Raw genomic sequence first — 18,597 nt, 5'->3', positions numbered from 1 at the left:
AGACGAAACATTGGTGGGCAAGGTTGTCCTTGGCAGGCCTGGCTGTGCCCCCGCTGTGCCCCCCTTGCTTGTGATGGCGCAGATCTGCTCGTAGATAGCAGTGATTGTCGACATGTGCAAGTGTTCTATATGGGTAGCATGGTAGTCGGGAGGGAGGGCGGCGGATGTCGGGAAGGGGGACAACTTCTGTTACGGAAAAAACGACACAGACCGAGCATGCTGTTGCGCGTAAATGTCCCTAAGGAATGTAACTGAACTGAAAGAGGAGCAAGACAAAGAAGAAAACGAAGCAAGAAAAAGGGGGTGAGCCACAGTAAGCTCGTATTGGGTGTATAGGTCTTCAAATTCGCGAGATTGCCTGAGCCTCGTCGCAAGTTGAGTAGCTGAAAAGTACTCGGTGCAGATAGAGCAGTTTGGCTGGAGACTGCACAAAGCGGCGGATGGGATCAGCAGCTGGCTGGCTTGGCAGTCGGGCGAAGCTAGTTTACAGTTGATGCATATTTGGCTTTGATACATAAATATGCTTAGATACATAGAGAATCACTCTTGCGGGAATTATCGGAATAGACCATATATGCAACCAAACACTACAGCTCCACGTGACGCCAAAGTTTGGCTGCTGCGATCCGTTCTCTCAACCCGATCGACCGGAGCTCTTGCGAATGCTTGAAGCCGTACACATCAATTGGTCCCACCACCACCATCATGAACTCCCTCCGCATCGCCCGTGCAGCTCTTCGAGCTCGCCCGGCCGCCATCCGAGTTCCTCTTCAGCGAAGAGGCTATGCTGAGGCCGTCAACGACAAGGTAAGTTTGTTCCGGAAGCAACTCCGGCATCACCCGCTATTCTTTGAGACCTGCCACTGACCCTGCGACCGCCAACAGATCAAGCTCAGCTTGACTCTTCCTCACCAGGTACGATGATGATCTTTTGCAACGGCAAGACGAGAGATAAAAAACAAGCAGGGTTGGGGACGAGGGGGGGGAGACCAGTGGCGTAGCGCTCTCTGGAAAGAGAACACGAAAGCTAATTACCGCAACCAACATCGCAGTCCCTCTACAAGTCCCAGGATGTCGTCCAGGTCAACCTGCCAGCCGAGTCTGGAGAGATGGGTGTCCTCGCCAACCACGTCCCTTCCATCGAGCAGCTGAAGCCCGGTCTGATCGAGATCGTCGAGGAGAGCGGCAGCAGCAAGCAGTTCTTCCGTACGTACATCATCCTTGGAGGATACAGATGGATTTTTAAAGGTGGTTGAGAACATGGGAGGCTCACATATCAATCTACTCTGTAGTGTCTGGTGGATTTGCCGTCGTCCAGCCCAACTCCTCTCTGAGCATCAACGCCGTCGAGGCATACCCCCTCGAGGACTTCAGCGCTGAGGCCGTCCGTGCCCAGATCTCGGAGGCGCAGAAGGTCGCCAGCGGTGGTGGAAGCGAGCAGGATATTGCTGAGGCGAAGATCGAGCTGGAGGCAAGTCAATATCCTCGATGGATTCGCGACGGGCACCTTTACTGACCATTTCAAAATAGGTTCTGGAGAGCCTGCAGGCTTCTCTGAAATAGACGTTTGAAATTCTCTTGCGCCTTTGTAGAATACCACACCAACGTCATCATCAGATTCTTGTGCGATGAATAGACGCAGGACAAATCCATTCATTGCACCTTCCTCAGTTCAGTCTACGGAACCTTGACCTTCCGACATTGTGACGACCTTCAAAGTGACCGCGCCAAGTGATGTCTCTCATGACCTGCGAAACTTGTCGAGATCTAATGTAGACCTCTAGGTACCCTCTCATGTATTGTTTCTGTTCGGCTGACCGTACTCGATACCATCCTTCACCTCGGAGGGACGGTCATTATCGCTCATTCCAAGCATTACCATCGCCTTCATGACTTCTATCATCACTCGTTTCGTTCAACGATAGCACTGTCGCGACTGCCGCCTATCACATCACAGCACTTGCAAGACCTATCTAAGTTTTACCTAAGCTCAAGGCATAACATTTCTCAGCCTAAGTACTTAACCTCGTCTTCATGGGAACTCAGCTTCCAAAACACCTGGAATCTGCATCCGATCCATCAAGACGCCCTGTCTAGGCGGCTTCCGCAACCTAACCCAACACCTCATAGCCATTCTTCTTTTTCTCTTTTTCAAACTCTGGGTAATGTCGCAAGACGAGACTCAATCCTTCTCACCAACTACGCTACCTTCAACAGACCAGAAATATCGATTCATTGAAAACACTACGCCTGTATCATTGGCACCCGAGACTGAACAATATCGGATCGACTACGGCCCCTCTCATACGCCGGAAGTCCTTCTCAAGAACCAAATAAGACCATCAAAGGCCTCCCAACGGGTCACCTCGTCAACGCTAAGCAAGACAGCTAAAGAGGAGGACGTCCGTTCAGTCACACCCGAACAACTCGTCCACTCCCACATCAGCCTCCAGCAACTCCCTCAAGGACAGGCATTGGACACTCTGCGTCTTGCTGCATTATTAGATCGACCTAGACCCCACGCCCCCCCCCCCCCCATTTCCGGCTTCAGTGCCAATAGCCATGATGACAGACGCCCGAGACATGTTCAAGGAATATGGGATCGACCGGCCTCCTGGATAGCTCTCAGAAGATGCCAGTCTTGACCGTCCCAGCGATGGCCTATTGTCCAAGGGAAGTTCAGTCGAGAACTTTGCCGAGCTTGACGGTACGAGCAGCGCCATTGATACTGGCGTACGGCTTTGCCACGTCTGTCAGGCGACCATCGCAGCTGGCCGTACCTACTGCACATCATGCGGTCACCCTCTGTGCAAAACATGCATCTGCCCTATTCCAGAGGGAGCCGAGGAGGCCCACGGCGTCTTTGAGGCTTCTGGGGGTGCTCACCTGACAGTGCATGATGGCGACACCCTCACGAGCTACAACAGGAGTGTACCTCCTTCGCCGACCAAGGATGTTGGGAACCCGATGGAGGGCGCTGAGTCCCGGCCCAGCAGACAATACACCACGAGGCAGGAGAAGTCTGCACAGTACGAGGCTGTCGGACATCCAGCTCCAATCACCATGGCCTTCCCACGTCCTCTTCCTCCAAGCAAATCCACGGCACCCAGGAAAGAAAGCTCCCACATTGTGCCTGGCCGCACAGAAAAGGGTCCTTCTTCACAGCATGCGCACAGAAGTCAGACCTTGAGAACGGAGGTCACCCCATCCAACTGCATCTCACGCCGGACTGACAGCGAATATCGAGACGAATCATCTGAGTCTTGCAGCGACACGGCCTGCAGAGCTACCCATTCAGGATACCGGCCATACCGGCACAGTCTTACCTGCACGAAACGTAAGGTCACCCCTTGCGGCGGAGAGACGTCCACGGAAACCCGTGAGCAAACGGAGTACTATTCTCCACCCGTGACGGACTACACCCACCGAGACGAGGAAGCCTGTCGGCGTACCGACTATCCTCAGACCCAAGAAGACATGGATCAGGCTCGCTACGAAGAGCATCGTCATCATGGCCATGCTCGACCTCTCGATCCTCACACTAGGATATCGGCTCATCAAACCGATCATCCCCGCCGCCACAGAGCTCGTCATGGCCCCCGCGACGGAAAGGCAGCGCACCACCACGATTCGCACGAAGGGAAGCACAGAGAGCGTGGCCACGGGGAGGGACCTCGTCACTATGCCTTTCAAGAGCATGACAATTGTTCCGACGGTGGCGAGCCTCAAATTCCTGAGCATCAGAGAAGTGCCACGCATGAACGCTACCATCATCACCCTCACGGCCACTCGCCTAGGCAGCAAGCACAACCTCAAGCAGGGTCTGCTCGTGAGAGCTCATACCAGGACGATGATCCAACATGTGTACCTGTAGTACAGGCTCGAGAGGAACCAGTCCGCGCCAAAGACAGACTTCGCTCAATGCACACCCAGAGTGCGCCGACATTGCCGAAGGTGCCCATGCTGTCACCTACAAAAGAGGCAGCTGAGGACTTTCGCGACGTCCGCCTGAAGCTGCGGCCGACCGGGTCCACACCGAGACAGTCCAAGATCAAGCCTGCAGATACGGTCCAAGCTGAGGAAGAGGACTTTCGCGACACCAAGAAGCGTCTCAGTCACTACAGTCCGGCGCCCAAGGAGCCTAGCATCAGTATGGCGTTCAAATATGCAGAGGAAAATCCACAAACGGCCCCAAGCTCGTGTACCCTCCCTGGACACGAGGAGACGGCGCCAGTTGAGCAGCAGCCGGTCAAACACCAAAACATAGGGTCGAAGTCAGTACTCTCTCCCAGAGTCGAGTCGTCAGCAACGGACAAGGGCGCATCTCGCGAGGCACCGCGTAGATCTTCTGGGAAGCCTGTTCAGCAGCCAGGCGAGGACACGATTTCCGAGGGCCAGAAGGACTGGAAGAACAAGTATGATAAGCTCAAACAAAAGCTCGATGCCCAGAACGAGGCGGATAATCTTGGTCTGGAAGGTTTGACAATAGTGCTGCACATGAAGGGCAGAGACGATTTGGTGATTAACACAGATTTGAGAAACCTCGAATGAGATGGCTTGGGGGAGAGGGAGGAGCAAATGCTGGAACAAATTGGCCGCGACCTCGTTTGCTCCTGTGTAAGGGTATGCAGTATGAATAGGGAAATAACCTGAAGGGTTCTGTGAACTGCGTGCTGTTGGTCTTGCTTTTCCCCTTTTCCCTTTGATAGAAGAGTACTAAAAGATATTTCTACTGTCCTAATCATTGTACGGAACCAGCCGGATATTATCAAGAATCCAGTTCATAATTCACTTTCTTCTTGTCTGTCCATACCCTAGAATGCCCCCCCAGAAAAAAAAAAAAAAATTTCCAGCATGAAGGATGTTGAGTGACGATGGGTGACTTGCTGGTACAGAATTCGTCGCATCGAAGGGTTTTAGTTAAGTAGGCTTTTCTATAAGCCATGTCATGATTTACTAGAGCGTGCCTAGACATGCTATACATGATAGTAGAGCGAGGGTCAGAAGCTCTTGAGTGATGATCATCTCAAAACATATGGCCACGATCTGCTAGGGAAAGCCATATCAGGATGCTAGAACCATCACATTACTTATACAGTAAAGCCTAGCATCTCGGTTGCGTGTTTCGATTCAGAAGACGAGCGGGCTCGAACGTTACGGCTCGTTGACATGCTTTTAGGTCCCTAGTACGCCAAGCAGCGGGCCGTTTCGTAGCCCCCTGACACCACTTAGTTGGGAGCCTTTTAAGTATGCAAACATTGAAACAATGCCCCTCGGGGGCCTCGGGACGAGACGTTATCGATAAAGACGGTATGTCTCGAGGACGTCACCTTCGCCACAACCAAGCATCCTTCCTCTTGTCACTTTTGTTCGGTGTGCAACAATATACATCTACTACGTACACACATTTGTTTACATACGTCTTTTTAGATTTGACCTGCTCGTTCTCCCGTGTGTGTGTGTCTCTCTCGCTTTCTCTCCATAATTCATATAGAACACAGCCATGTCATCAGAAGCATGCTGCACCTGCGCGACCATTATTCGCGACCCAGCGTCCTCCCCCCAGTATCATCTCGAGACCAAGATAGAGAAGCAATTTTCGGACCCAGAAGACAGGAGATTAGAGTGTTGTTCGAGAGTTATCTGTGGAAGATGTATAGATGTACGAGATACACACACCCGCTCTTTTCCCTGCCTGCTCTAGGTTTCTCTCTACCGAGAAGAGGCAGAGAAATCTCCCGTGTGACAGCAGAGGTATGTTGAGAGACTAACAATGGACCCCCCTTAAACAGAACAATAGCCGTTTCGCAACCTATTGCCCATACTGTCAACTCTCCTCCTCCCCCTCGAACCCCATCCCGCACGGCCTGCGCGAGCCGCCATCCTACGACTTCGCAACAAGCAAAGACGCCGCCACGACCGCGGGCCATAACAAGCCCTCCCAAGCCGACACCACTGCGCCGCCTCCATACACAACCTCACCAAACAGATGGTCCTCCCCCCAGTCCTCCTCCCTCCTCAACGAGAAGTCCTATGCAGATGAGAAAGAACAGCACCAACAACCACCCCCAGACACCCTACACTTCCTCCACCCGACCGACGACACGGTCCCCTCTCTTTCCCTCCGGTACAACGTGCCCGCCCCGGTTCTGCGACGATACAACAAGCTCACCTCGGACCATCTACTGTCGGCTCGGCGCACCATCCTGATCCCCGGGTCGCACTACCCCTCCGGCGTCTCCCTCAGCCCGAGACCAGTCGAGGGCGAGGAGGAAGAGGCTCGCAAGGCCAAGGTGCGCCGGTGGATGGTGGCCTGCAAGTGCCCAGACTACGAGATCGCCGAGCTGTATCTCGAGCAGAGTGGGCATGACCTGAATCAAGCGGTGGAGAAGTATGTTGCGGACGAGGAGTGGGAGAAGGCGCATCCTCTTGAGGCCAAGGCCAAGGGCAAGACGAAGGCGAGGGGGAATGCAGGGGGCACTGGTGGGGTTTGGGCCAGTCAGGCCGCATTTTTGAAAAGGCTGGGTTCTTCTTGATGTGCTCTCTGAGAAGGCAACAACAGCGAGTGTAACAGTTCGGTCTAGGGTTGTTTGATACATCCTACCGCCATGTTGAAATTTTGAATGAGCCCACCGCTCCAGCAGGTTATTTCCCCCTCCATATATCATTTCGCCAAACGCCAGCGCATAGCCCAACATGAAATCCGTATGTATACATACACTACAGACTGGTACACCTGAAGATTCTTGATGTCACGAGTCCCGCCCTCTAACGCCAGTCTTGTAATTTTTAGACACTTAGAACGCCGATCGTGTGCGAATATCCTATTGTGTCTTGTCAGCCCAATAATTCTTTACTTTGTATGGGACGGGAAACGGGTCAACTCACCGATAGCTTCCGCTCAATCTCACGAACCGAACGGTCCAGCTCTCCTGCAATCATTTGCTTCTTGTCGGTTGGCAACAAGGCAAATCTCTCACAGAGATCACCATCAATCACACCTTTGACTGGCGCATAGTAACTTCGGTACATGAGATGATCACGACCAGCCAAGGGAGGGTCTTCTTGCCGCATGTGTTGCTCCAGAGTCTGGAAAAAGTCGACATCTTCTCGACTCACAAAGGGAATCAACACTCCAATGGTTCCCTGGATACCGCCCCATAGCAGAATCTCCTGCCCGCCGACTACCAGACTAGTCTTGCATATACTCGTGGGCAGGTCCTGCGTATAGTAGTGCGCCATCAAGTCGATACGGTGCTGTTGAGCGTGGAGGTACGGCCGCGCGTGAGTAAGATGAACTTCGGAACCAGGCTCGTCGGCTTCGAGGCTGGCCTTCTCAGGGCATCGCACAATCCAAATGTTGCCAAACTTATCGCTGCCGGCCGTGGACTCGTAGTCGACCATGGTGGTCGACGTCACCCAACGGGCGATAGTGTCCGAAACGAACGGAATAAGCTTGTTGGTCTCGGGCTTGAACACCACATATATGATGCCCTGCTGCACGTCACCGACGACGATACGGTTGTTTTGAGCCTCCAGCGAGACGATCAGGTTTGGCGCGACATCTGCCTGCGCCTTCCTCAGCATCTGTCGCAGACCCAAATCATAGATCCGCAATGTCCTGCCGATGCCTGTGAGTAGTCGACCTTGGTATGGCAGAAGAGCCATTGGTGGCTCCTCGATCTTGGTCTTGTGGATGAATTCCAGCTCTCTCCCGTTCTCCTGGAACCGATAAACGTGAATGTAGCCTTCGGTAAAGTTCCGCGGGTTGAGCACCATATCTTTGCCAGTGCCAACGATGAGGAAGCTTTCGCCATCCTGACTGGCAAATGGCACGACGGCAGCGCTCACTGCTGCCTCGTTATCCTCAAGTTCTATGCTGGACACGATGCCGGCTTCATCTGAAATCGGATCCACCACATTGATGCACGACGCCCACCGTCCTCTTCCTCGCGGATAGCCGAAGTCTTCAGGCGGCAAGACCGTCGAGTCGCCATTAACAACTCCCGGATCGGAAAGAAGCTTTTGTCTTAGCTCTGGCGGTAGTGTGTTGTTGTCGGCTTCGATTGTGTAGAAGTAAGGCTGTTCAGGGTGCTTGACCAATTTCTTGGGCGTGTAAGTAAGAGGAATTGACTTTTGTATCATGTTCTCGCTCAGTTTCTCCACCGAGAAAATCCTGTGGTCCCCGTCAGCATCATTCAGAGGGGCTTAAATGAAAAAGAATTATCGAAAGAAGTAATGAAATCGTCAGAAGGAACAATTGGCATCACAAAATGATACTCAAGCCTCACAGCCATATAGGCTTCGGTATCCCTTTTATCATCATCGAAAGGCAGTTGAAAGTAGGGTGAAAATCGGAAAGTGACTGACCTCAGATAGTTGGCATGTATGCCCACCATACTCTCCACACATTGCTCACTGCTGAAGTTCCATCCCCACTCCAACTCGGCATAATCGAGAGGAGTCATCATGAAGCTTCGGGTCAGAGGATCAGAGTAGCCTAGCCATGACCTGGAACTGAGGGCTAATACGCAGGTCGATCCCTGGACGGAGACTTGGAACAGTTTGACTGGCTTCGGACCCAGGAACTTTTGGCGGGTGTCCGTCAACTCGCCCGTGATCTCATCCAGGACCGTCCTCAGGTAGACACCAGAGTGTAGACCAATGTGCAGGTACAGCGTGGAGCCACCAGATGATGAGTCCTCCATTGCCATGATATTAAGTGATGATGGAGCCGCGGACAACGCCTGCACAGACTTATTCTCGAGCGTTGAGTCCGGATCCAGACTCAGAACGCGGACGGTCCGGTCATCGCATCCAACAGCCAAGAAGGAACTTCTCTGCCGGCCTTCTGGAACTTCGCCCAGACTCAAGCATGTCACCGTGCCAAACATCTCCTTCTTTTCATCATACTCGGCGAGGGAGCCATCTTCGTCCATCTCGAAGTAAACAATTTCGCCAGAGCTGAGAGCAATGGCGACCTGCCTCGCGTTTGTTGCCGCAGCGACGATTGACCTATGTTGAGGGGCACCCCATTCGTTGACCCGGCCGTGGCGAATGTGCCGAATTCCTTTCGGGTGAACTTGTATCAGACCATCGTCGCCAAGTTGTTGGACTGCGAGCGTTGTCACGGAGTCCAAAAACCCCGTATCGCTGACTTGTTCCACCGTCTCGCCGATGCTGAGAACGAGTGTGCTGTTCGTAGACGACAAGACGATGTATGCATCGTACTCATCATCGCTCCGAAGTTTCGTGGTCCAGACGGCGGACGGGTTCCCAGGTAGTTCCGAGGCCACGATCTCGTTGACTTCCAAACCGTGCTTCAAGGTTCGGAACGTGCTGCGCGCCCCGTTGCCGCACACCGAATAAATTTGCGGCGCGTCCTCTTCAGTAAGATTTGCGACTTTGCAGTCGGTAAGAGGGTTCATCGAATCGATACTTTCCACCAGAGCCAGGTTCTCGTTTGGTCTGGGATGGAAGTACACCGGTTCATATGATGCCTGTGGGTCTGTTGGGAAGTTGTCGCTGCTGAATTCAAGCTCGTCGTCATCATCGCCTAGCTTCTCGAACTGGTAGAAGTGATGGTTTCCAAACTCGCTCGCGACGTAAAGGAATCCACTCTTGAGAATGCACAGACTGGACGCAACCGGGACGGTATCAAAGTACTTAATTTTGAGCCGCTCGACTTCACCGGTAGGATTGCCATCCGCGTCTTCCAACATGTCGATGGAGAGCTTGAACAAATCGCCGTCTTCGGTCTGAAGAAGAAAGAAGAAGAGGCCCGCGCTGTTTTTCAGCTTGTGCATGACACCTGCGACGATGCAGCGCTTGCGCTGAGGGTCTTCGGTCGCACCTCTTCGCCGCGGTATGGGCACTCGGAAGGCCTCTTGGTTGGAATGCCTGTATGTGACGTTCTCCTCTCCACATACAAGAACGCCAGAGGGTCCATCATTGCCTCCAGGAACCTGAAACAACAATATCGATGATGGATCGACAGGTTCCGACCACTTCCGGACCACGTGATTCAGTCCCAAGTCAAGCTCGTAGTAGACAAGCTGTGTCTCTGCTTCCTTTGCGGCCTGACCGCTTGAATCCTGGTCGGCTTCGGTATATTCAGTCTCCAAGGCTGCGAAGACCGGGTTCGCGTAACCCACATCGAGAGCGACAAGGGAGAAGACCAGCACCCCAGGCTTGTGCGCCTCCAAAGGAGACGAGATCGTAAGCTCAGCTTGCGAGTTCCGGTTCAGGACGTAGACGAGCTTGTTCTTCTCCACCGATGCTATCAGGCACGCTCTGCCCTTGGGATCGGCTGCCAGAAACTGGCCTGGAATGACTCGACGGATGCCCGATTTCCCAAAAGTCTCGAGATGGATGCGTGAGAAGCGATTCTTGGCGGGAAGATACTCGACAATGGCGATTCTGCCCGAATCTGTTGCTAGGATGATGTAGTCTGCACGACATTGTCAGCAATTGTTTGATTAGACAATAGGATTCCTCCCGTACAAAGACAGACTCATGCCGATCATGTTGGCACTCAAGAAAGATCTGGCAGGTCGGCTTTGAATCACTAAGAGCCCACACAATAAGAATGGATTCGCAGGAGAATTAGGAGCTTACCTTTATTGCTGCCCGCGAGACGGAAGGCGGCGATAGACCTGATGATCCCAAATACGTCGTGTGCGAGGATCGTGATGACCTTTCCCTGGCTGGGGTCAGGCTTCAGGAGCGATAGACGCGTGCCGCAAGCCGTGATGATCTGCTGCTCCTTGGTTCCCGAGAACTGACCGACGATGGCCTGCGTGACGGTGGACGGAGGCTGAATCGTCAGCGAGTACAGAAACATGTTGGACGTGGTCGCCATCTTGACTCCTTGGGCACAGTAGACCTGTGCAGTGCCCTCATGAGTCTTCTGATGATATCAGATTGATGCTTGGGGGTGGTGGTTGTCTCGATCTTGACAACCTGGAGAGGTTGTTGTTGAGAGGTGCCTGGTTGAAGCCTGCCGCAGAGCGAGCTTCGTCGAAAAGAAGTTTGACTCGATACGGATAACCAGGTGTGGCTCGAGCTATCCGGCATGTGGCGTTAGTGTGGCTGAGAAAAACCACCCGTGGACCTCACCCGATCGCGCCTACCTGCAGCGACCTTTTCTAACAGCAACATCAGAAGCTTCTTTTCTCTCCTCCATTTGCAATGTACTAGGGGGCATGCCACTGTGATTTCAACATGGTCTTGTCAATCGACACTGCAGCGCGCTCCGCGCTGAGCACCATGTGTCGGCATTGCGCCAGGTCGACGGCAAGGCAAATGTCACGACTGGCGCCTTCGATGACGAGGTCGATACACTCTGGCGAGCCTGCAAGGATAACAAGCAAGACTCTGCGTATGCCCAGATCGCAGGGTATCGCAAGGCCGTCCTCGAGTCTTGCACAGGCAGCACATGCCTTTGGGTCTAGGAACAACGAGGCAACCGACGAGACCACCAAAGGAAAACGTATCCTCGCCCAAGACGACCTCTTCCATTCGTATACCAACTCACCAATCCCCGAGATGCGCCAGCGAGCTGCTTTCATGCGACAGCATGCCTACTGTCCCTGTCCAGACCACCGACCGACCCGACTCTCGGAGAGCGGCCAGCCGCTACGCCAGTCTCCCGAGACCGCACAGCTGCCTCCGGCGCACGTCGACTTCGAGTGTCCAGATTGTGGCGTGCCTGTCTACTGCTCCAAGGAGCACTGGATGGCTGACTACGAGGCGCATCTGGAGGTCTGCGACACGCTGAGGCAGATCAATGAGGACGACCATGACTTGCGCTCGGGCAGATTCTTCCCAGAATTCGAGTATGCGGGACCACAGCTGGAGGAGGCCATGGTGAACATGACCAACTGGGACACCTTCCTGTATACGAGGAGTTTTCAGGCAATCAATTCGGACAGGAGTATGAGACAGGCGACGAGGATATTGACGTATCCCGTCACGGTGGGGAGCATCCTACACGAACTCAGTCCGTACAGCCTACGGCAGGACAGCAGATTGACCCCCGAGGGACTCAAGAGCTTCAGTGGTATGTTGTCGTCGTCTTGATGTAGATCTCGATTACAAAATCCTGTATGGCTCATACTTATATATCGCAGCTTTACGATACACTTTGCACCCGCCGAGATCAGGTGGTGGTACTGGGGTCAAGAACCTCCGCCTCGAGGCACCGCCAGTCCGTCTGTTCATCCTGGGTGCACGCGCAGAATCCTCTCTGCCGCGTGACGCGTGGGTGCAGTTGGCACATCTCTTCCCTCGCTCAAGCTTCCACCTCATCTTCATCGGCCCTGAGGCAATGGCCAACCGAGACGACGAGTTCCCCCTCCCAGAGAGGACTCCAGGAAACCCATACGGCGCCATAGTCGAGCGCCCCTGGCACAGCATGAAAATAAGCACGATTGTGGACTACTACCACAACATACACCGCACTGGCTACTTTTACCCGTACGACCCTTACTTTGACTGCTTTGTCCTGTTTCATCCCGGTCTGGGCCACCCTGCCAGTTCGCACGAGTGGGCGGAGACGGTGCCGATGCTGCTGGAGACCAAGGCGCCCATCGTCGTGACGGGCTACACACAGTACGATATGGAGAGGGATATCGAGTGGGTCAACAAGACGGCTGCTGGCGAGTTTGACCTTCTCTTGAAGCCTGGCGAGAACATCTTCCGCAGCTTAAGGTGGGATCTGAACGATATGGACCCTCAGGATATCACTTGTGGTAACTGGGGTACTTGGGCCTTCCGCGGCAAGAGGTGAGTCTTTGAAGCTGTGAATCTGCCAAATCTGTGCATATTACTGATCCAACTCCACAGGTACGAGACGACAAGGAAAGACATCGAATAGAGTGCCTTGCCAAAGGTGACTGAAGCCGACTAGTCTACAGACAGTATTTCATAGTATGTGTAAATACGACTAGCAAAGCTGGGGAAAATCTGCTGGTGCTGATGAGGGTCGTCCGTGAACCTGACATCTCGAGGTGTTTGAGCAAGACGAATACTCCTTCATAGCGTGTTGTTGTAGTGTCAGGGCCAACCGTTATCGCGGATGACGCCCGTGATATCGGACATATACGTGCGGTGCACACTTCGAGGAAGTCTCGCCACTGGTATCGAAAACTGGTGTCTTGTTCATAAAACGTAAGTTTTTTAGGACGAGGTGCCGGAGGTATGTTTGTGGGTGGGGAAGGCAGGCATGAACTCCCCAGCTTGTGCGGTGGTATGTTGATTCATGGCCACATAAGCATCGCAATGCTCATCCCAGGACGTACGACGGCATCCCAAGCAGACTTGTCTATGAGCTTGGTGCCCTCTGCGATCACCACGTCGTATAAACCTTCCCACACCGGTGCTCTCAGGCCTTCTACATTCTCACAAACATTTTTAATGACGTGCTCCATGCCCTGCGATGTGCAATCAGTTATCAGCACCTGCAGCCGGACCGATGATCGACCATAAGACACCTCGAACTGTGACTCGGAAGATGGGTCATAGTGAAGTACTTACTTCCCACGTGCTGACGTCACGCCACAGTAAGATATACTTCCTCCCAATGGCGTCCTTGAACTTCAGAACCAGCTTGTCTCCTGCCGACTGCGCAGTCCGAGCTCTTGGGCTCGCCTTCGCAGCGTTTTGATACTTTGAAATACTACTCGTCTGAGCCCTCGACACCATCTTAATCTCCAGTCCTGGTTGAATGAGCGTTTCCCACCACCTTGGGAGGAAGATGGAGTTGCCAGAGATCAAATCATACTGACCCTTGTCGATGAACTCTGTATCCTCGGTGTTGGAGAAGGAATGCTTGACGATTTCGGACATGTCCTGCGCAAATGCTCAACCTCGAGTTCTTTAATCATTACTGTTGTTTCTCGCTCCGCAAGATGGCTGGTAATATGTTAATGAATGAGATGCGGCACTCACCTCCCATGTCCTGCAGGCCTCGAGTGGGATACAGAACTGACGGTCTTGGCTGTTTTTGAAGATGATCGATGGCACAGTCGAGGGAGACGAAGCCCCTCGCATATGATCAGGTTCGGAGTCCTGATCTACTATCGTGAAGCTATCTTCTCGCTGATAATCGACGCTCGAGAGAACTGTCTCGGCGTCGTCTTTCAAGCCCTCCAAGTACGACCCGAGCATCGCTGCCGACGAGTAGTGGTCCCCTCGCGGTGCATTCCGGGCCCCGGAGATACTCTCTAGGATCAGGTCAGTCTTCCTGAGAAGCTCAGATATCCCCTGGCGACTGGCTGATACATCTTCTTTGATATCTTTGATTCCAACACTGAGAATGTCCGTTAGTGAACAGCACGCGCAAGGCCAACGAGTTTGCTGGAAGCAGCATACTCCGCGTGCGCTTTGGCAAGGAACTTACTAGGAGATCATCTGTAACGAGACCTCGAGCGCATTAATGTGATTACGCAAGTCGGCCTTGAGCTTCTCGACCTTGCGGTGGCCCGACGTGACCCACGCCACGGATGTGAGCCTGGACTGCTTGTTCTGAATGACCTGGTCGATGTCCCTGACGACCTGGACACAATTCCTGCAGATGCCCTCGATGTGCTCGTGCGTCCTGCGCAAGACAGCTGAGCCAGCAGACAGAGCGGGCCCGCTGGCGAAATCCTCCTGTATGACCTCCAGAATTGTAGACAGCCCGAAGAGCTCCTTGCGAACCTGGATCATGTCCACTCTTGCGTCTTTGACATCGCGCATAAAGGAGACGGCTGTTTTGGACACCTGCCCCACAATCTCGACGAGGCTGACTATCGCTGAGACGGCGCCCACAGCTTCCATTGTGGCTTTCTCTTCTTCTTGCTGCTATAGAGAGGGTGGCAATTCGGGCGTGGTTTCCCCTCTCCTGGGAGACTGGATTATAAGGAACGCCTATGTAGGATCTGATTTTATGGCCGATGCGAGCGCCTTGCAACAAATAATCGGCCCCGTCTGAGGTCTCGACATATCACTAGACGGAGCCAGAGTAATGACTTCGCGAGTAAGGTCAGGAAGGATGGCCGTACCAAGAAGAGGCTCAACGAGGCTCTCGCCCACCTACGTACGGAAGAGGGGTTGGCATGGCTGAGCTGCTGCGCCATGCATAGCGGCAGGGAATTGCATAGTGCCTTGTTTTCTGGTGCAGTGTGATCAACATGCATGAGGATTTGATCCATTAGTAGCGAGAAGCTAATGCAAAGGATGGGTGGCGCCCAGGTGGTTGGTCTATGTAGAAATCCTGGAGCAATAGACTCGTTATAATCTGGTGTTGCCCAGTCTGGTCTGCAGGGTCAGCTCCAGTGCTAGACTCATAACCTCAATGAATCTGCTCGTATCTGCAGCATTTCTCATTGCCAAAAGTTTCGTAGCTTGGAAAGTAAGTGTCAAAAATTTATGTAGGCTGGTAGAGATCGGCCAAAGATTGGGATCGGCCATGCATTCTTGGAGTTTTGGGCACTGGAAGGACATCATTGATCAGAGCATCAACCAGATTCAATGTCTCGACAGCCTATGACCAATGGAACTTTGCAGCTTACATTGGATGAATTTTCCTCCTTCCCATCTTCTTCATCAGAAAAAATTACAACAATTCAATTTATATATATACATATGGTAAACCAGCAATCCTAGGTTTCTAAGTGTACTTTTGTATTGTATGGTAACATTGATCGGTTGCTACCACCCAAGTAGGTATGACTCTGGGGCAGGTCACTATTCGAAAGAGAAACACTGGGAAACATTGCAAGTCTTTGCACGAATGCAAACCACAAAACAAATCAATACTCCTTTGTAAGAACTGACACACTTAATTCATAATACATACAAGGCTAACAACAGATGGGGTTTGCTTTTGGTTAATACATTGTGATTGAGACCCTAACCCTTCTGTGGACAGGCGCTGTACCGTAATAATCAATGCTTGTCACGTCACCTAAAGATTTCGGTCCCTTCCCCAGCATGTACTCAGACCACTGCATGTTCTTTCCTCATGGGAACATCATGCAATGATGATTACAAACGATGCAAAGACGGCGATATGAGCTGATTCTTGTCACATAATTGATGTGAGCCACCATGATAGAGATCTCGTGTCTATATCAATCAAAGTGACAAGAGTCATGTTGTTGATGTGGTAATCATTACGTGCCTGAGAACTAACTGAACGTATAATTGATATTTACTTTAGCTACTAAGTACTTACCAAACTCCTCATCCCAACAACCCATCTCGCCTGGACTCAAGACAATAATCAAACCTCCTCAACTACGTGCGCTATACACCACCATGGCTTTCGCCATCGGTGACAATCCTCCAATGAAGCCTGACTACAGGCTGTATCTAGTAACAGACTCCACGCCCGCGATCCTCGGCGCCAAGGACATTTGTGACGTCGTCGACCGCGCACTCCAAGGCGGCGTCACCATCGTGCAATACAGAGACAAGACGAGCGACACGGGCGTGCTCATCTCGACTGCGAGGAGGCTCCATGAGGTCACGAGGAGGCACAAAGTTCCCTTGCTCATCAACGACCGGGTGGATGTCGCCCTTGCCGTGGGCTGCGAGGGGGTTCATCTCGGTCAGGATGATATGGGTGAGTCTTTTGTTTATTGTCCTTGATTTCAGATGGGCACGTGAAGAGGGAGACTGAGAACTTGTTGCAAAACAACCAACCCAAAAAAAAGACATCTCTACAGCAAGAAAGATCCTCGGCGAGGACAAGATCATCGGCATAACAGCCAACACCGTCAATGAGGCCGTTACTGCTTGCGAGCAGGGAGCAGACTATCTTGGTATAGGGACAATATTCTCTACCCAGACGTAAGTTCTAGCGCCCAGGTTCCATATGTCTACTATCCACCCACCCACACACACACACACACACACATTGTCCACCAGCAGCAGGCTGACACCACAGCAACAGCAAGAAGGATACAAAGTCCGTGATAGGGCCCGAGGGGCTCAGGCACACTCTCGACATTATCAACGATAGGGGCCACGGGGACATGCCTACCGTCTGCATTGGAGGCATCAACGCGTCCAATGTTATACAGGTCATGTTTCAAGGTGGTTTGGCTGAAAAGCCCGTGGATGGCGTCGCGGTCGTCAGCGCCATCATGGCTGCCGAGGACCCGACCGCAGCGTCCCGGCAGCTTCTAGACCTTGTACAGGAGAGCAACAGGCTCAACGGGTTGTCGCAACCCGATTCAGGACTACGACTAGTGACGAAGAAGGAAGACCTCTTGGGACTGGTATCCAAGGTCATCAAGAGTATTCATGAAACGAAGCCGCTGTCTCACAACATGACAAACCTGGTGAGGAGGAAAACCCCATGAGATCACACAAAGGGGGTCCCCATCTCTCTTGGGCGGAGAAGTACTAACTCTTCCTTCGTCCTCTTCAGGTCGTCCAAAACTTCGCAGCAAACGTAGCACTGTCGATAGGTGCCTCTCCGATCATGTCTAATTATGGCGCGGAGGCAGCGGATCTGGCCAAGCTGGGAGGTGCCTTGGTGATCAACATGGGCACCGTGACGCCAGAAGGGCTGGAAAATTACAAGAAAGCCCTCCAGGCTTATAATGCTGCCCGGCAACCAGTAGTCTTTGATCCAGTAGGGTAAGCTCTCGCCTCTTTCTCTTTTCTTTCTTCCTCTTCTTCTTTGGGCTTTCTGGGAACCCATCCCACCTCCCTTTGCTTGGTCAAGGCTTCACGTTACGACTTACACGAGATCCCCACCTTGTTACTACTGCAGCGCCGGCGCGACAGCCGTACGGAGAGCGGCAGTAAGAGACATTCTCGCCGGCGGCTACATCGACGTGATCAAAGGCAACGAGAGCGAGATTAAGACTGTCTGGTATGGAGGCAACGGCGGCGACGCAGAGAGCCAGCGCGGCGTAGACAGCAGCAGCACGTTGTCGCTGGAACAGAAGGTCCACCTCGTCTGCCAGGTGGCCGAACGCAAGCAGGCCTTTGCCGTGATGACGGGCAAGACGGATTTCGTCAGCGATGGCAAGAGGACGGTCATGGTCGAGAACGGCCATGAGTACCTGGGCATGATCACAGGAACAGGGTGCACCCTCGGCACCACCATCTCCGCAGCGGTGGCTGCTTGGTCGAACAAGGGGGACAGGCTGGCAGCTATCGTGGCCGGGATCCTGCTTTTCGAGATTGCCGCCGAGGAGGCGGCGGGGAAGAGCAGCGTACAGGGCCCGGGAACGTTCGTGCCGGCCTTCTTGGACTCGCTGTATGAGCTTCGAATGAGGACTGTCGAGGACGATCTGGGGTGGCTCGACCAAGAGAGGATTACCGTGTTCACCTCGTGAATGTAACTGCGATAAATTAGGTTGGAGATCTACGACAATTATGAAGAGGGCAAGCTAGATGAATGCACTACAGAGCTTTGAATGTGTTGCACTCTTTTGATCTTGAACTAGTTCGTAGCTGATCCGGGTTTTTATTCTCCGGGCCGAGCATCACAATCCGGGGCCGGCTCGGCTTTGGAACCCCGCGGCGGAACGGGTCGTTCATCCGTTCACTCATCCCCGCTCCTCTCGACCGTCCCCTCCAAGCTTTACTTCCTCT

General features: G+C 52.9%; 7 protein-coding genes across 7 annotated transcripts; 5 read left to right on the top strand and 2 right to left on the bottom strand.

Annotated features, from left to right (window-relative positions):
• The first annotated feature begins 694 nt into the window (after nt 1-694).
• M406DRAFT_354492 (ATP synthase delta chain mitochondrial precursor) lies at nt 695-1,674 on the top strand. The gene is made up of 5 exons (XM_040922932.1): nt 695-807; nt 886-915; nt 1,053-1,206; nt 1,293-1,471; nt 1,531-1,674. Exons 1-5 carry the CDS (start codon nt 706-708, stop codon nt 1,561-1,563), a joined length of 498 nt encoding a protein of 165 aa, XP_040781502.1. The 5' UTR covers nt 695-705; the 3' UTR covers nt 1,564-1,674.
• A 1,837-nt stretch (nt 1,675-3,511) lies between these two features.
• M406DRAFT_66939 (uncharacterized protein) lies at nt 3,512-4,551 on the top strand (the record flags this gene model as incomplete). Its single annotated transcript, XM_040925026.1, has 2 exons — nt 3,512-3,829; nt 3,880-4,551. The coding sequence occupies 2 exons, from the start codon at nt 3,512-3,514 to the stop codon at nt 4,549-4,551; spliced, it is 990 nt and encodes a 329-aa protein (XP_040781501.1).
• Nucleotides 4,552-5,399: 848 nt separating this feature from the next.
• On the top strand, nt 5,400-6,614 carry M406DRAFT_320425 (uncharacterized protein). Its single transcript, XM_040919383.1, has 2 exons — nt 5,400-5,662; nt 5,793-6,614. Exons 1-2 carry the CDS (start codon nt 5,504-5,506, stop codon nt 6,534-6,536), a joined length of 903 nt encoding a protein of 300 aa, XP_040781500.1. The 5' UTR covers nt 5,400-5,503; the 3' UTR covers nt 6,537-6,614.
• A 183-nt stretch (nt 6,615-6,797) lies between these two features.
• M406DRAFT_247768 (Pre-mRNA-splicing factor rse-1) lies at nt 6,798-10,861 on the bottom strand (the record flags this gene model as incomplete). The annotated part of the gene is made up of 4 exons (XM_040916485.1): nt 6,798-6,824; nt 6,889-8,176; nt 8,371-10,450; nt 10,618-10,861. The coding sequence occupies 4 exons, from the start codon at nt 10,859-10,861 to the stop codon at nt 6,798-6,800; spliced, it is 3,639 nt and encodes a 1,212-aa protein (XP_040781499.1).
• A 338-nt stretch (nt 10,862-11,199) lies between these two features.
• Nucleotides 11,200-12,877, top strand: M406DRAFT_349278 (uncharacterized protein; the record flags this gene model as incomplete). Its single annotated transcript, XM_040922458.1, has 3 exons — nt 11,200-12,061; nt 12,132-12,786; nt 12,847-12,877. Exons 1-3 carry the CDS (start codon nt 11,224-11,226, stop codon nt 12,875-12,877), a joined length of 1,524 nt encoding a protein of 507 aa, XP_040781498.1. The 5' UTR covers nt 11,200-11,223.
• A 382-nt stretch (nt 12,878-13,259) lies between these two features.
• On the bottom strand, nt 13,260-14,820 carry M406DRAFT_66935 (uncharacterized protein; the record flags this gene model as incomplete). Its single annotated transcript, XM_040925025.1, has 4 exons — nt 13,260-13,433; nt 13,537-13,851; nt 13,951-14,311; nt 14,402-14,820. 4 exons carry the CDS (start codon nt 14,818-14,820, stop codon nt 13,260-13,262), a joined length of 1,269 nt encoding a protein of 422 aa, XP_040781497.1.
• A 1,512-nt stretch (nt 14,821-16,332) lies between these two features.
• On the top strand, nt 16,333-18,424 carry M406DRAFT_344229 (TMP-TENI-domain-containing protein; the record flags this gene model as incomplete). Its single annotated transcript, XM_040921959.1, has 5 exons — nt 16,333-16,609; nt 16,701-16,836; nt 16,940-17,330; nt 17,420-17,631; nt 17,768-18,424. 5 exons carry the CDS (start codon nt 16,333-16,335, stop codon nt 18,336-18,338), a joined length of 1,587 nt encoding a protein of 528 aa, XP_040781496.1. The 3' UTR covers nt 18,339-18,424.
• Nucleotides 18,425-18,597: the final 173 nt, after the last annotated feature.

The sequence above is a fragment of the Cryphonectria parasitica genome (genome assembly GCF_011745365.1).
Source record: "Cryphonectria parasitica EP155 unplaced genomic scaffold M406scaffold_1, whole genome shotgun sequence".
Lineage (NCBI taxonomy): Eukaryota > Fungi > Ascomycota > Sordariomycetes > Diaporthales > Cryphonectriaceae > Cryphonectria > Cryphonectria parasitica.
The sequence above is the reverse complement of the archived record's forward strand: the minus strand, read 5'-3'. Positions and strand labels throughout refer to the sequence as shown.